The sequence below is a fragment of the Larimichthys crocea genome, chromosome VI, assembly GCF_000972845.2.
Source record: "Larimichthys crocea isolate SSNF chromosome VI, L_crocea_2.0, whole genome shotgun sequence".
Taxonomy (NCBI): domain Eukaryota; kingdom Metazoa; phylum Chordata; class Actinopteri; family Sciaenidae; genus Larimichthys; species Larimichthys crocea.
In genome coordinates, this window is record NC_040016.1 from 15,721,438 (window position 1) to 15,738,838 (window position 17,401).

At 41.3% G+C, this 17,401-nt stretch overlaps 1 protein-coding gene across 1 annotated transcript in view; it reads left to right on the forward strand.

Moving 5' to 3' along the window:
• Window positions 1-9,448: 9,448 nt before the first annotated feature.
• Window positions 9,449-17,401, forward strand: part of cbfa2t2 (CBFA2/RUNX1 partner transcriptional co-repressor 2) — a 33,749-nt gene continuing 25,796 nt past the window's right edge. Inside the window, exon 1 of the mRNA XM_019272275.2 lies at window positions 9,449-9,842. Within this exon, the coding sequence (XP_019127820.1) occupies window positions 9,815-9,842 (28 nt within the window). The 5' untranslated portion in view covers window positions 9,449-9,814. The remainder of the gene's footprint in view (window positions 9,843-17,401) is intronic.

A 17,401-nucleotide genomic window follows, 5' to 3' on the forward strand; every position in this document is an offset into this window, starting at 1 on the left:
ACACACACACACATGCACGCACACATGCACGCACACACACACGAACACACACACACACAATCCCTTCTCTCTCTCTCCAAAGAAACACATTCAAAGTTCAAGGAGCTTCATCGTGGAGTCATCTCCATTAATGAACTGTGTCCGGTTGAGTTACACATAATTAAGTTGCGATTCATTCATTTATTTATTTATATCAACTTACATTGAACCACTGGCCTTAGATCACAGATCTAATTTGCAATGTGCCCGGCAGACACAAAATCACTGCACTGATACATACAGACATTCTGTCATGAAGAAAATAATAAATCAATAGTGCTTCTCAGGCCACAGATACTGAGATTTTCCTTTTCCAGTAGATAGAGCTCGTATCAGGCATGAAATCCACAGCTTCAGTCTGAACACTGCTGACAGAAACATGCTCACAATGGATGTGTAAACAGGAGAGTTAAAAAAAAAGAAAGAAAACTAATTATAGTTAAAGATCAATACTTTTTGATTCAAAGGAATAAAAAAAACATAAAACATTCAGGGTGATTTTGCACTGAAAGAGCAAATGAAAATGATACCAACCCATTAAGTAACATGACGTGACAATGTGACAAAGGCAATAACTTAGTAGTTAAACTGCTTGTGGAAAACCCCTTCAATCAATACATGGTAAAATCTTAATAAAAAGAATACATGGGATGATAATGAAGGTCTCGAAAAGGTGGTTTAAAAAGAGTATCATGCATGAGAACTGACAAAGCTGAATCAATACTGGCCACAGACCAAAACCAAAGGAAAGAGTGATTAGAAACACACTGAGAGAGAAAAACTTTGTGTTGCTACTGACTAAAAAATTGCTGTTGGTTGTCATTTAAAATGCAATGGCTACAGGGCATGGCATCACTTATAGTGCAATAGTTTGACTCACACTGGGGCTACCCATTCCAGTAATAAATGAACCCTTTGTATGAAGCTCATATAGCATTTATTTGGCGCCAACCAGTGGGATGTCTATTCTCCGCTTTTTTTTTATCTTCAAGTTTAATTTTGATTATTCTTATTATTTCCAGCCTACAATAACTTCATCTTTATTCCTTTTTCTGATTTATTTCCGTCCACCTTCAGTCTGATCTTGCAAGCAAATGCAATTTCTTTTCAATTCACAAACTCATTTGCAATAATCCTGTCTCAGACGTGCACAAATAACGGTGCAAACTTCTTGTGGTAACTATTCAGTTTTTTTCTTTCCGTAATTCATATTTCAAATAATGTGGCACACACTGAAATTGCTGTCTAACATACACTTAGGGTTTCCACAGCATTGTGCTATGACCAGTAGAGTTGACTCAGCAGAGGTGCACTTAATTGTGCAGAGTAGTCATTAAGAACATGCATGAGTCACTGAAACAAGCTGATGAAGCAGTCCACATTTCCTTATGCTCTATCGCATCTGCAAGTAATCTGCCAGCCCCTCAGCTGCGTGTGTGGCAGTCTGTGTTGCATCTGCTTCACACAACAGGTGAAACAGCAAACAAGTTCCTGCACCCGATTTTAGAAAACACCCTTCTGGGTGGGTTGGTGAAGGCCAATTGCTCCCTTAATGAAAACACGTTTGGAACATTGTCTGAAAATTGCTCTAAACCCATACAGATGGTGTAAAGATGCTCATCTAAAAATCTGAAAACAACTAGGCAGACAGGACAGCTGCACTCATTATAACTGGTTATTAATGTTTGTTTTAGGATATAATGAGTTGTAGTTTGTGTTTTCTGAATCTGGATTGCATGCATCCATTTAACATAATAGACACAAACTTTTTAAGGTTTTAATGGTTGGTTCCCAATCCTCTGTCTCCCCCTAGTGATTAAATAGCCCAATTACATCAACACAAACATTTTAATAGCTCAAGGGCATATTTTTAAATATAATGGTGATGGTAGATGTTTGGCAGTGAAAATGACTTTATACATTATAAATGATTGTGTGGTGTTGGATTTATTGTAAAAGAAAGACAACAGCTTTCAAAGCTAAGTTTTGTTCAATATCAGAAAAATATTTTGCTCTAAAACCAAGATGACTGATTTTAATCTATCTGACATTGCTCAGGCACCTGTTTTTTAATTAATCACAATATATGTCACACATACATGAATCCCTTAAGCATTAGATTAACAATACAATTACTGTCTCATCAACTAACACCACCATAATCTGTGAGGATTAAAAGCACCAGAGCTATTAAGTTTATGTATTCGACCATATGTCCATTAAAAATTAATTATTTTTTAAACAACAACAACAATCTGCATAGAACTCAAGCCAAGTGGGTTTTAAAGAAATATAAAGAAGAGGCTTTGTTTTTGTCTGGAGAAGGCTCCTTAAGGCTCCTTACTGTTATTGTCTTTGCCCATAAGTGCAGTGTGTTTACTAATGGGTATTATTGATGTGTGTAATATATTGTATAGATCATGTAACCCTTTTGCGCCATTTTGTTACGAGTAGCTGATTCAAATCCATAGATAAACAACTGGTTTAACTGATTTAAGGCATAAATTAATAAATCAACAAATAGAGTTTTAAAAATGCAATTATATTTTTATTTTATTTCTTTATTATTTTATTTTTATTTTATTATTTTATTGGATATGATGTGATGAACTGCAGTTAACACAGTTAAGTTGTCCAGACTCAAATTAAGATTTTTTTTTTTTTAATAATGAAAGAAACCAATGACTGTGTAATATTATTCCAGTGTAATATTAAGGGGGTCATCCAAACACACAGAATTATTACCCAGCTGTTTAGCTTTTTTAGCTCATCTTTTGGCTTACAGCCACTGGCAGTATAGCCCATAAATGTTCTCATTAATTCCATAACAACTCTATCAGGCAACTGTTCTGCAAAATAACAACTATGATAAACCCTCTGTGTGTTACCTGCTCGGTAGCAAATGACAAAGTTGATGACTAGCTAGTAAACACAGTTCAGCATTTAACTGAAATTTGGGTGACATTGTACAAAACAAAACAAAAGAAAAGAAGGAAAAGGAATTTTGGACTTCCCTAGGTGGCCACAAACATGAGTCATGAAGAAATGTTAATGTCAATATGTGTCCATTGGATGTGTAAACAATTGTTTTGTAACATTGTAACTTCTTGAGGTGATAATCACATCTGTGTTTGTAAGGTCGTTGTGGGGTCTTTGTGTCCCCTAGTGGCCACAAAAATCACTTTAAAATTTAGGACAGACCAGTTCAACAGTCAGATGTACTATTTAGCACATGTATAGAACAACACATATAAACAGCCCAGCAACAATGAATCGGGGACTTTAACGACAGCGGTTGATTTAAGCAGCGCATCTACCAAATGATGTTTTGCATTATGACAAAGTGTTTGACCATCTGACCTCCTGTCTATACATCTGTCAGTCTATTTCCATTGTGATGTGAATGGCAGGTGGCCGGCCTATCTTTCACAGTAGCAGGCCCTCATATTTTTTCAAAGCTTCATTGAATTGAACAAGAGGATTTGTAAGGATCTCTCACATGCAGAACAATAGATTCCCTTTCATAGGAAACACATTTGTAGTTTAGAGTTGATGTAGTCATACTGAAAAGTTGCTTGTCATATGGAAACATATGAATGATGCCATAAGTATTTGGACAGTGACACATTTCCTGTTATTTTTGGCTCTACTCCAGCATACTTGAGATGAAACAATAATTGAGGTCAAAGTGTTGACTTTTGGCTTTAAGGGTGTTTGTTTAGTGTGGGACCCGTAACTCTTAATAGGCCTTAATAGTCCTCACGCAGTTGAGCCAAACATGCCGAAATTGCACTAAAGCTGACGTCAGGTCTCACAGTAATTGTTTCAGTTCAAAAGCAATTGAGCTGTGGGGTACAGTGGGGCACTACTAATGCACAATATATTTGTCCATTTGGTCCTAAGCTTAACAGAAGTACAGAGAGTTACACTGTGATTTATGTGTAAAAAAAACAACAACAAAAAACAGTAAGATTTATTTAAATAGTATTATTAAATACATTTTTGTACTTGTCAACTTGAGTATTTTAAATCGGTGCTACTTTATACTTCTCTTTATACTTCCACTACATTTATTTGCTGTATATTTGACTTTGACATTATCAGTATATGAAATATATGAAAATGATCACCACCATGACCAGCAACAACATTAACTATTAATTAATGTTCCTCAGATGTAAAATTAAAATGTACTTTTACTTTTGGTACTTTCAGTACATTTTTTTGCTGACACTTCTGAATTTTTACCAAGAAAGCTTTAGAATGAAAGATTTTTAACTTATGACTAACAGCATTTTGGAGTGTTGTATGACTAATTTAGTTAGGTAGGAGATCAGAATACTTCTCCCACTTTTAATTGAATATGACAGATTACAGAGTGTGTGTGTAAAAGATAAGCAGATATGCAGAGAAATAACGTTGTGCTCACATAGACATTTTACATAACATATAACTGATTAATTTATGTCTATTTTTTATTTTGCCAATTTAAAAATGATTATCTTTATCGTGGGATGTGCTCAATAGGTGTTTCCATTTCTATGAAATAAATAGAAATTGTAATCAATTTGAAAAAGTAAACAAAAAGACAAAAGAAAACACTACAACAAGAGCACACTACAACCCCCCCTGCCACTTGCCATCCCCACACCGCTGATTCAGTCAGCCACATATATGCATGTCTCAACTCCCCAAAGACAGTGGACAGTTGGGGTGGCCTGCTGATTAATTTCAACCTCCCCCCGCTTCCCTCTGCCTCCTCCTGCTCCTGCCATCCCTCCAACCATCTCTGCATCCCTCCATCTATCCCTCCCCTACTCTGCAAAGGGCAACAGCTCCAGAGGTCTACCATATGGGCCAGTGTCTGAGCGGCTGACTGCCTGCCTCCCTGCAGCTTGCATGTGTGTGTGTGTGCGTGTGTGTGTGTGTTTGATTCAAGCCTGTGCTGACTGTTAGCCTGCCCCACCTGTTCCTCTGTAACAACAGACCAGACCACTCCTCTACAGGCCATCCAGGCAGGCTGGTGGACAGATAGATAAACAAACAGACAGACAGACAAATAGATAGATAGATAGATAGATAGATAGATAGATAGATAGATAGATAGATAGATAGATAGATAGATAGATAGGTTGAGAGGGAGATGAGAGATATGCAGATGTGACAGTAGGGTTTTGAAAAGATTTCAATCAAACATGACAGTCAAATGAGTGATGAGCATCTGTAAATCATGTTGCTGATAAACACCTGCCAAGTCATTAGAAAACTCACTGAAGAGACGGAAAATGAGTCGGAAAAAAAGAAACACAGATGGATGGACCACGCAACAGACAAACAGATGAGCAGACAATAAGAGATTAAAAAATATGGAATAATTTATTCTCAAAATATGAATGACAGACTGCAGGGAACAGACTGTGGTATAGACACAACACACTGCTCCCTAAACACCCGAGGACATAGGACTATAATGAACGAGAACTTGGGGGTGATAATGAGAGGTCAAACAGAATAAGCTTGTACACCTGTGGCCCACCTTCTGCCATCTAAACCGCCCAGCGACCATTTTTTTTTTTTAACCCCCACCACGTTCAGTTACTCTCATTATAACCTACTGAATAATGTAAAGGTATATATGCATGAGGGATCCGTGCGGAGGAGAGAAGACGGGATCTACATAATAGGGCTATCTGTCTGTCCATCTGTCCATGTGTTTATAATCGTCCCCTCCTCCTTCTTAATGCCAATCTATCTGTTTGTCTGACAGACTCAGTGTCCCATCAGCCTCTTCAAACCTCCCAACAATTTATCTCTAGATGTTTATATCATGCTCGACCTACAGTCTGCACAGTCATATTTTGTGCAATCAATTCTGTGAACGTGTGCCTTTCAGAATGCATGTGTGTTTGTCTCTATCTGTGAATTTCCGTTGCAGGAGCTGACGCGAGCACTTTTCAGCCTCAGGAGAATTAACCAGGCGTCTGCCACCTGACCCCGTTGACTCCAACCATCCTGGGCTCAGCTGATACGCGTGCCGTGTGGCCCTGACATGAGGAGGACAAAAAAGCAGGAGGAGTGGGAGGAGGCACAGGACAGAAGGACCAGCAGGCAATGAATGATTATGATGACTAGGGCCATCTTGCTGGCCTCAGTACACCCCCCCCCACCCCCCGCCCTCCTCTCTCTCTTCAGCAGCAACCCTGGCCTTGGCCCTGGCTCTGGCTCCCACATGGACTTGTGATCTGGCTCGGGTCGGCGTGGGTGAAGTGTCACCACCAGGCAGGGTCTGGTCTGTCAGCTGTTGGGGATGACAGGAGGAGAGGAGCGGAGAGAAGAGATGTACGTAATAGAGGATGGGGGATATGCACAATAGGTGAGGAGAAATAAATTATGAAAAGATAATTGAAGAGGGTGAAATCATGAAAAGCTGAAGAGAGAGAATAAGAAAGAAGGCACAGGAGGGAGAAAGATAATCTTGGAAGGAGCAGACTGAAACAAAGGATAAAAGGGAACAGGTTTTGTGGAGGTGTCATATCTCCCAGGCCTTATGCAACCTACAGAGCTCACGCAGATGGCACGACTGCTGAGAAAGTAGGGTAAACAGTCCTAGCTAATGACTTGCCCCCTCTTGACTCAGTACAGTGAAGTGAATGAGCAAATAAATGGAGAAAACACTCCCTCATGGGGATTAAAAACACGTCAGATCAACTACTGTACAGTGGAGAGGGTAAGTGAGTTTTAAAGGGTAAAGAGTGTGGGCTTTGTAATCATGGTATCTTTTCACAGTGTTGTTGGCACCGTCAGATCACTCCGAGGCGGCGATTACTTAACTCAGCAGACTGTGGAGCAGAGAGGAAGGCCAGCCAGTCCCTCATGAGGCTGAAGAGTACATTTGTGGGGTCACAAATGATTCTCCACAGTACTAAAAGCAAATCAACGTGTGTGGTGCTTGAAGATTGCTGATAAAGTCTTTTACAGGGTCTCTTTATTCATTCAGAAGTTGAAAGCTGTCAAGGCCGTACGCAATCGCGAAAGCAGCTGCTTCCACAAACATATTCGCTGGTTGTGGCAATTCTATTGAAAGTGATACTGATTTTGGACCAAAATGTTTCTGTTCAGCTTATTTTAACTGATTTTCTGTGAATATAACTTAGAAGATATACTGTTTCAAGCAACTTTAGCATTCATTTTGAGTTGTTTTTATAGTCAGGATGAATGTACCAGATCAATGTACCTCCAATATTCACTTTTTTAGCTGTGTGTTTGGTCAAAAAATGAGGCTGAGATAATCTGGCTCTTTTGCTGCTGTTTTTTTTTTAAAGCATTTGCTGAAAACAGCTGCCTGCTACACTGCTAGTGCAGTAAGAGTGTATCGAAACATTAAGTTGCAGCCCAAAAGCAATTATGAAAAACAATATTGATTACAGCAGCACTGTCAGTGTACTTTTAATTGAAAACGGCAAAATGCTTGCGCATTAGGATGCATGGTAAGACTTCATATTGATTATTGGAGAAGGTTACATCTTGTAAAAACTTTGCTTCAGCTCAGCAGGTTAGACGGTCAGACAGTCAGTCAGGCAGCCAGTAGGTCAGGTCAGCTGATTTGCTGTGTAACAGTCCTGCTGGTGTGATTAAAGGGGCTGTGACAAAGACGCTGCAAGCGGATCAAGGGGGGGCAATGGCCAGCTGTCACACAGAGAGACCATAATGACCACGGCAAATCCCACCACCGTCTGAGCCGGTTTCTTCTTTGACTTCAGCCTCCTGCTAACTGACTAGTCATCTCTTTGTTAACCTGTCACAGAGCTGGTTGACAAGATGAGTAAGACAGGATATTGTTGTCACAATCAAAGGTTTAGTCTGGATTGAGTCATTCTTTGCGTAACTTGCTGATCACACATTAAAACATGTAGATTTAAGAGAGGATTACATTTGGAATAATAAATATCTATATATCTGAAAGAAGAAGTTTCATACTGCTATAATGTAACTCAAACATCCAAGTGACCCAGATCCTTCTACAGCAACATCTTGCATTATATATACAGTATATGTGTTTTCTTTCCAATGTAAGTTGTGTTTAATTTCATATCCTGTATCCCACGTTCTAGAGGATGTTAGGTGAACTCGAAGAGAGTAAAATATAAACCTTGAGGGAGTAAAGTGTTCTGACTCAGATGGTGTAATGCAGTTTTAAGGAGAAGAATAAGCTGTCATTACAGTTTATTCAAGGTCTTCTTCGTGTGGTTGTGTCTAGTGTCCTTCCATTTACTGTGTGCACCTGCCAGAGACTATGTGGGTGGTTGATATGTGAAACTACAGACTCTCCACTTGTCATTAAGACTCTGAGTCTCACCGCTGGCAACTTTTTAGAAATGGCATGTGGCACCTATGACTTCATTTATTCTACAGCAAATAGTGACGTTTTTTTCTTCTATACGTTCTTCTATCAGTATTTTTAATCCATGCAATGTACTTTCAACCTACTGTCCACTCACTGACAAATCCAAACATATTCTAATTACAGCTATGTTACTGCTGTATGTAAGTAGTTCTAAGACAGATCTGATGTGTCTTGTCTCCTTTCAATGTAAATGAAAACACCACAGTCAGCACATGTCTCACTCCTGACAGTGACACAGCAAAGTCTGGTGACTCTTGGCTCCCGTGTCCCCAAACTGTAGCACCCCCTGATCCTCTGCTCCACATCAGAACAATTAGTGGCACTTGGCCCCCTTGCTTTTTACACACACACACACACACACACAAAAGGGGGTGGGGGGGCTGTGTTCCCCACACACAGAGGCAGTAGCTGATGGCTCCTTGGCTCATCCATAGCAAGAGCTGTAGGTAATGACTCCTGCCTGCCACGGTGGACCTTAATTTGTTATTGTAGCAGAGCAGCTGTGCAGCATGCTGCAGAGAGCAGGTGGCTGCCTGGCAGGAGTGGAGGATGGGGGGTGAGATGGAGGGGGGGGAGATGGAGGGGGAGGACAGGAGCGTGTGGCATATGTGGGTGGCTGTAGGGGGGTGGAAAGATGACAGTGGATGTGATTGTGTGTGTGTGTGTTGGGGGTGGTGGTGGTGTAACTCACAACCTTCTCAGCCAGCATCAAAATATTATGTTTGTAAAGAAGAATTACACATGCCAGTCCAGATCAGTCTGACCGTGCAGACACACAGTTTTTCACTTTAAAGCACACACATATTTTCAACACTAACTCATCCTTTAGAGCCACATATCATCAACTATCTATCACTTTTATATTCTGCAGGCCCTTCCTGCCCTTGCTTGTTTCACTGACAATAAACGGAGGCATTCAAGGATATAGATTTAGGCTATAAAAAAAACAAAAGCAAAAAAAAAAAAAAAGCAAAATCAATACACCAGCAAGTCGAGGTCATAAACGACTTTGCTCAAGGCAATGGTGTGTCTTTCTGGTGAGGATTATGGGGGCTGAGCTCTGGTTGTCCTCTTGTTGCAGCTCGGAGTTAATCATTACAGAGAGCACCGTTTCCCTGCTGTAACGGAGCGTCGCTGCTTTACAATTAGTACCGCCCATGCAAATATTCTCTGTTGCGCGGGAGAAGAGGTACCTGATGCCCAGTGGTGAACCGGATCGATCGCTGCAAGTTTAATGTTCTAAAAAAGCGTTTTTTTTGTTGTTTTTTTTTAGAAATCCTGCGAAAGACAGACTGAAGGACTTAAAAAAAAAGACTGATTGTAACAGACATCATTCTGCCAAGGGGAAGAAAACTCAAAAATACGAGGAGCATGGTCGGAATGCCGAGTGTTTTCAACTGTGAGTAGACTTTGCTTATTATCCCTGACACAAATGAAGAGTTACTTTTACCTGACGTTTATCCACAGGTGTGTGTATTTGCACCTGCACTCTATGATAATACACCATGCTGCAGCTGAGTCTTGACAAATGGTGCATGTGTCATGTGTGATCTCATTTTTCATGTGTTTTATTTACATAATTGAGGAGCAGAATCTGGGTTAAAAGGCTGATCTTGCCATCTAATGAAAATACAGCAGAACTAGGCTTTATGGCTACATAATGTGGACATAAAAAAAAAGAAAAAGCTTCTCCTCTCTATTATTTACTCATTCTTCTCCAAGAGCAGGGTAGAATACCTTTGAATGTGTTACTTCAGATCCTATCAAATCATTATAATGACCAAACAAAAACCCAGTCATCCCTTTGTCTGCTGAGATCTTACGCTCATTAGGATCCATTAAAGAGTGAGAATAAACTATGCATAACACATACTCTATTGGATGCATTATCCCTTATATAGCCCCTCACAAGACAGCTATTATGCTCCCATTTGATTGAATAGCAGCTTTGGGGTCTATGTGTCTTTTCAGTGAAGGATTTGGAGCCCTTAATCCACCAGGCAAAGTTTTTTTTTTCTCTCTTCTCTTTCCACCATCTGGAGTTTACAGCTTTTTAAGACAAAAACACCAGGCAGTGTGAAACCAGGCTGGAGCTGCTGCTTGATGCCAGGAGGAGGTTTTTTTTTTCCTTTTTTGCCTGTGGTTTCTGCCTGCTTTACATCAGGGGTCAATAGTAGAGTCCAGTGCAATGCAAGTGGGGTCAACAGGGCCCGAGGGCATGACTGTAGGCCCCCATGTGTCACTGCAACTCCCCCGAGGTCTCCAATTGGGCTCCTTTTCACTGCAGTGAAACACATAATCGCATGACAAAGACATGACTGTAATGCTGATGGTGATGTTGTGGTGATGACGATAATGATTGTGCTACAGTGGCCACCAGGGAGCAGCAGAGTGTGTACTGTAATATGAACATGATGGATTCTTGGTTTGAAAGCGATTCCTGTTTTGGAAAAATTTGGTTCCGACAAAAACCCAAAACAGATAAAATATGTGTATTCCTATGTTTTACCGTAATTGTTGTTTAGTTGGAGTAATTTGATGTTACACAGAAAGCTAAATAGCCCTCTGGGAAGCAGAGATGCTGTGTGTACACTGGGAAAATGTGTTAAAGAGCATGTAGGCTAAACATTGCTCACACTAGTCAATCATTTCCATTCTCTCTTGATTCAATTAGGTCTACTCGAAAACATGTGGATAATTTGGAACCCCCGATAATTTTCCCTTTTGCCTTTTTCTTTCTTTTCTTTGGGGTGGGTTATAGAGTCAGATTCCAATCCTCTGACATTAAAAGGGGAAATAAACGACAAAGGGGCCCTGCAGGTTTGCATTAGAGACCTAATTGGTTTTGGCTTGAGTGGGCTGTTAGCGTTGCCAGACGTGGGCCCTTTGTGTTTTGCCATGTGGGAGAATTTGTCTGTGCTGGAGGTAGAGAGAGGTGCCTACAGATCTTCTCTCTGAGTCACCCCTGCTTGTCTTTGTGGGCTGCTTGTGTGAATGTGTTGATGTATGGATGCATGTGCATGTTTCAGGTATGTATGTGTGCAAACTGTGTTTGCGTCTGTTTTTCTGCGTGCTGCTTACGCTTGTTTCTGTGCGTTGCTATGTGTCATGCATGTGGTTGGCTGTGTTTTTGTAATATGCGTGTGCTTGGGTGTATGTTTGTGTGTATCAGGCTGTGAGCCCAGTATCCTTCTCATTCCCTCTGGTCTCTGCGTGGGTCTTTTCCACCAGCACTACCACCTGTTAGTGTTTTACTCAGGCCCCAGGGCTACAATGACTGCAGAACCTTCCAGATTTGCTCATCAAGCCCATCAGATCGGCTTCCTTACCTAAAATCTGGCTCCCATTTCCTATCACAGGACTAATCTGAGCTGGATTCCCCGGTGCAGTTTAGCTGAGTCAAGATGGTGTGCAGTTGAACTGGTGTGAGCAGAGCTGAGTTTGATTAATGATTCATAAGCGGCAACATTTTATTCAGTATGCGGCACTGCTGGATCACACTTAAGTGTTTGCTAAGTGTGGTTTTAGTGGGAAAAGTGATGCTTAAAGGCTGAATTTATGGGGTCACTTTGTTGCCCATTGCTCCACATGTGAGAACCACAACAGAGAATCTTTCATCTACTGTTTGAGTAATAAGATGTGGCCGAATGACAATTTTAATAGACTCTACTATTAAGGATCACATGCTGTCAAGAGTCTAAGATTTAAATGAACCTTAATTGTAATGAAGTGTTTACTACCCAATGACAGGAAATGAAAATATATCATCTCTGCATGTGTTTATCAAGTTCCCTCCCTTGTGTTAAAACCCTGCAAACAGCAACACCAGTCTTTCCAAACAGGTTTTGTCATGTTCTGTGTTTCGTGAGACCTCTGAGCTTTCTATCCCGTTGTCTGTTTTCAATTCAGAACACTGTGTTCCCCTGTCTATTACTTCAGACAGTGTGGCAACCTGGAGCAGAGCTCTTTTTAAAAAGAGAGAGAGAGAGAGAGAGAGAGAGGAGTGACCAAACAGTTAAGTAAAAAAAAAAAAAAAGGAGAGTAGAAAGGGATTAACTGTCAGGGAGAATGTGAGGCTAATTGAAGCCAGTTTTGCACAGCTGTTTCTTGTTGCTGTGCGGCACTGCACGGAGCGGCTGGGAGGATAGGATCCAGATGTGATCTTGCGCCGAGGATCACCCGCCAATAACAATCCTCAGAAATACCCAGCCGTACAGGAGACGAGGGCTATTAGAGTGTCCGCGCTCGCCCACCCCCCCTGACAAAACATTACTTCTCCGCCTCAACTCTGTGCTTTTTACTCTTGATTACAGCTCTCGGCTCGGCTCCTGAGCGTTGTTAACACTGTCATTTTGTTATACTGCCAGCCACTTTCATGACCTCTGTATTCAGGTGTCATAAGGTAGCGTAAACATCGTTTTGACACATTTGGCTATTCTAAAAAGACAGCTTGCACGGTTTCAGAGAGGTTTTGCATATTTGTCATATGGCTTTTGAAACATTCAACCAAAAGGGATTAAGTCTTCTTTTGTGTGTTCTTCTGTGTTTCATTTAAATCATCATGGAGAAGAAAAAAAAAAAACATGTATCCTTTATCAAGACGGCTGCATGCAGGTCCCAGGATTGTGTGCCGGCATTTATTCGGTCTTCTACTTTAAGTGGAGGGACACTGGCTGGGAACAAAAGGGCCCAGTCACTTCAGAGTGAATCAGAGTGGTCAGGAAAAAAAAAAGCAAGTGAAAGGAACTTATCACCATATTATGCCATATTATGCTTTTTTAATGCCCCGTCTCTCTGTTCCCATTCCTCATGCTTTTCACCCCCCCCTTCCATCATTTCCCACTTGGCTCAGACAAAGAGCTGTTAGCATTGGTTCCCCCTTTTCTCCACACCTTCCAGGGTTACTTCAGCACTTCTTTCTCACCTCCTGTTTCTATCTGATGTTCGGCCTCTCTCCATCCATCTCTCTTTGTTCCCTCTTAATCTTTCTGTCCCTCATTCGTTTTTTTTTTCTTTCCATCTCCATTTATATGTCCTTATCCCTCTCTCCATCCCCGCTCCTCTGTCTTGGCCACCATGCAGAGAGTCCATCTGCAGATGGGCCTGTCATCGCCAATGCAACCTGACATTCAACTGCTTATAAGTTCTTAGTGACGAGTCTCAGATCATAGCCTGACGAGATATTGGCAATATCACACTTCTTTTAACCTTTCCTCCTCTTTCCAATTGTCTTTTTTCCTTTTTTAAAAAAAAAATAAACAAATAAAAAGTTTCATACGGTATTAATCACATCTTCTTTTGCCAGTAACATTTCAGTGCATTGATGAATTAATATTTTTTTATGGAATTACTTAGCCAAAAAATGATCCCTTATCAGCCAAAACACTTGTAATGCTCATGTGCGACAAGCATTAACAGCAGAGTCTCTGACCCAGATAATGAAGGCTTCACATCCTGGCAGATAATAATGAAGATGATGTGTGGCCTTGGCCTTGTCTCACTTTATCAGACAAACACACACACGCACACACACACGCACACATACACACACACATATGCAGTGGATAAAGCAGGATCTTAGCCTAAGCCAATATCAATCCATAGCTCTTCCCCCCACATGTCAGATGTGAGTTTTATGACTATTGTCAAGTGCACCTCATCTGTCTCTTCTCTGCTTTCACTCCTGCTGGGCCAGCTCTCTTCACTACACACATAAACTTGTATTGTACTCTGTCTGCTCTTGCTCCCAGGGTGGAATGTGTTCTGGGTACTGTTGTTTATGTATTTTGTCCTCAGCTGGTGTCTCTGCTTGTTGTCTTTGCCTGTTTGTCCTAGCAGAGTACTGTAGCAAGATGTCATACCCATGGTGGGTCTGCAAAGCAACAACAAAGCAGGTGCTGTCACAGTTCCCTGTTGTTCTGTTAGGAGTTATTTGTACGATCTGGTCTGCAGAACTAAGCAGGAACAACTGGGAAGGCAGGAGGTGGTTTAGTTTGGTTTGTTATGTCTTGAAATGAAAAAGAATTAGAACAAGTAACACTGTAAATACACCCCATCTCCTGTACATGTGCACAAACTGAGGATTGTATTGCAGCACTGACAAGCCCAAACATCCCCGAGGCTTAACCTTGAGAAATGCCAACACATGCCTCTCAATGTGTGTGTGAGTGTGCAAAGACAGACCTTATCTTCCCTCAACTTTAATTGAGCCCTTCAGAAATCCCCTAAACTATTACAGACACACACGCACACACACACCCACACACATACACACACACACACCGAGAGTAAAGCCTGCAGGCTCTATCTCTCTGCCTGGCCAGGTGTTCCCAGCTCCGCTGCCAGATGAACCACCTGCAGATCACAGGTGTGGCCAACGCCAGGGAAGAGAACAACACAGCTGCTCCGATATCCTTAGAGAGAGAAAAAGAAGGACGGAAGGTTTATATAGAATCAGTTGCTGGTAGCAGGAAGCACACAAACGTCAGACAAAAAAAACCCCACAAAGTAATATTATATCATATAGGGGATGTTGTAAACGGCTGCCTATCACTTTCTTAGCCTGCTGGCGATGTGCATATATTTGCTCATTGTGATCGCTTTGATAAGAATGGGGGTTGTTATGAACCTTGACACAGTAACCTCGACATGTAAGTCCATTTATTGTAATAATATTGAAAATACAAAGTGATATCCATGCTGTTGCATTCTGTTATTCTTTTATGGCTCCTCTCCTCTAAGGCTTAATTCATTACACGCAGTAATAGCAATTAGTAGGACCACCAAATGCAGGGACAAAGCAGTAAGACAGATTAACTAGTACTATACATTGTATCTTTGTTTTCTGTCAATATGTGTAAGATATATTTAAGGCAAACTGCTAAATGGGGCAAAATGTGGTGTATCAGTAATAGCAGAAAACAAAAGGATCTTGTCTTCATAAGGTGACACCTTCTTCAAGCACTTATAAATGATGTAATTGACAATTTGCTGTTTTTGGAGCATTATTAATTCCCTATTAAAAAAGGTGGCAAAGATACAACTCTTTTACTGCCCAGCTGTGAACAATATATAGTACTGTCACTAAAAGAAAGCCTGTTGTTACTGAGAGGATTGCCCAGTGCGTAGTTCCTTACTGTATGTGTTACGTCTGTGTGTGTGGGCTTGTCTGAGCACACACACTCTTTTAACACACAACTTCGCCCAAACATGGAGTTGTTTATGAGAACTATTCATGTTTATGTGCCGACAATTGGGTGAGGCTGGCAACATGGTACAAGTTCTGATCTGTGGTATCATTTTCTAATTAGTGAAATTGCAGCATATAAAGATTTCACTGTGAGTGCCATAGATGGATATCCCTGACAGCATATCTGCTACATAAGTTAAATAGGAGAGAGCGGCTGGAGAGACTCTGAAAAGTGCGTGGTTGTTGAATATCGTTTAAGGGGAGTTATTGGTGAGAAGGGTTTGGCGTCTGGCTACGCACTTGGCCTCTCTGTGTGGAAACTTTAGGAAGATGCAGCCAAGTGAGCGTGAGACCCACCGCTCATAAATTTTAAGCACACATGCAGCCACTCTCTCATTCTCTCTCAAACCGACTCACAAAAATGTTCTCTCTCACTTTCCCTCTTATAAACACACACACACTCTCTCGCCTTCCCTCATGCCCACACTTCTTACATTTACGCATCTCTGTCACTCTCCTGTCCTATCCTGCACTCGTGCACATACTCGTTGCACCCGAAAAAGCAGCCGTGTGTCTCCCCTCTGTGTGCGGAGTGTAATAGGAGATCTGAGGGTTTTCCGTGGGTGAGTAGGCGGGTCAGACCTTACTTAAACTAATGGCTCCCAGCAGTGTTGAATAGCCAGACACACTGGAGCCGAGGCCTGAGGTTTTGGAATGCCACTGCCGGCTCAATGCCTGCCTTTCATCGGCACCGAGTAAAGGAGAGAGAGAGAGAGAGAGAGAGAAAATAAGAGAAAGGGGAGAGAGAGGAAAATACGGGACCCATTTGTTTTGGGTGATATGAGGATGCTTGAAAAGGAGGGTACAATAGTCGTGGAGTGGAAGGACAGGAGTGGAGGGGGCAAGGGCCGGTCGGTGGACTTTGAAGAAAGAGGGGAGGGGAGAGGCGTGTTTGGGCTAGTGGGGTGTCAGGAGGGGGTAAAGTACCAGTCAGTGGTTGTTTTGTGTCAGGACACCGTGGGATTCCCCTGACCAGCCTCCCAATTGTTGTTTTCCGTAAACGAGTCTTGAGGGAATCAATATAGGTTTCAACTGAGGCCAAGTCCAAACTAATGCAGATAATTTATGTGTTTTTCCTTCTTTATGACCTTCCATCCAAACTATGTGAGCATCGTTGACAGACAAAAAACATAATTATGTCTGGTCAGAAATGCCTTAAAAAGTTAAAACACATTTGAAAATGAAAATAGTGATGTCACCTTTCATGAACATAGCTGATGTATTTTTTAATTGCACTATGGTGCGAAGTTTTAATGGAGTTAGGGTTATACCAACGATAGGTAGAGAAGAAGACAACTACTAGCCAACTGAGCCAAGCAAGGTTTGGAGAATATTCAGGAGGCTGGCATAAGACATCACTGACAAAAGCTACCACACCGACCGACATGAACTCAACTGTCCTCAGAATATATCATAAAGTCACATGACTTCAGCTATTTTCAAACCAAGGTAGGTCAGACTATCAAGTTCTCAACACAGGTATCTCATCACAACTGATTGGCTGTTTTGAACCACATACTAAGTGTTAACAGAAAGAGGTACAGAAATAGAAGCTGTGGACTTGAAAACAAAGCCCATGTCATCAGGCATGTTTGTGAAATGGTTTATCCATGCAGCCATACTGCTTATGAAAACCATTTTGTGGTTTGCCAACTGCCATTTAAGGGTTAGTGGTGCAGACCTCTAGCAATGCTATGGTGCTGTTTTTT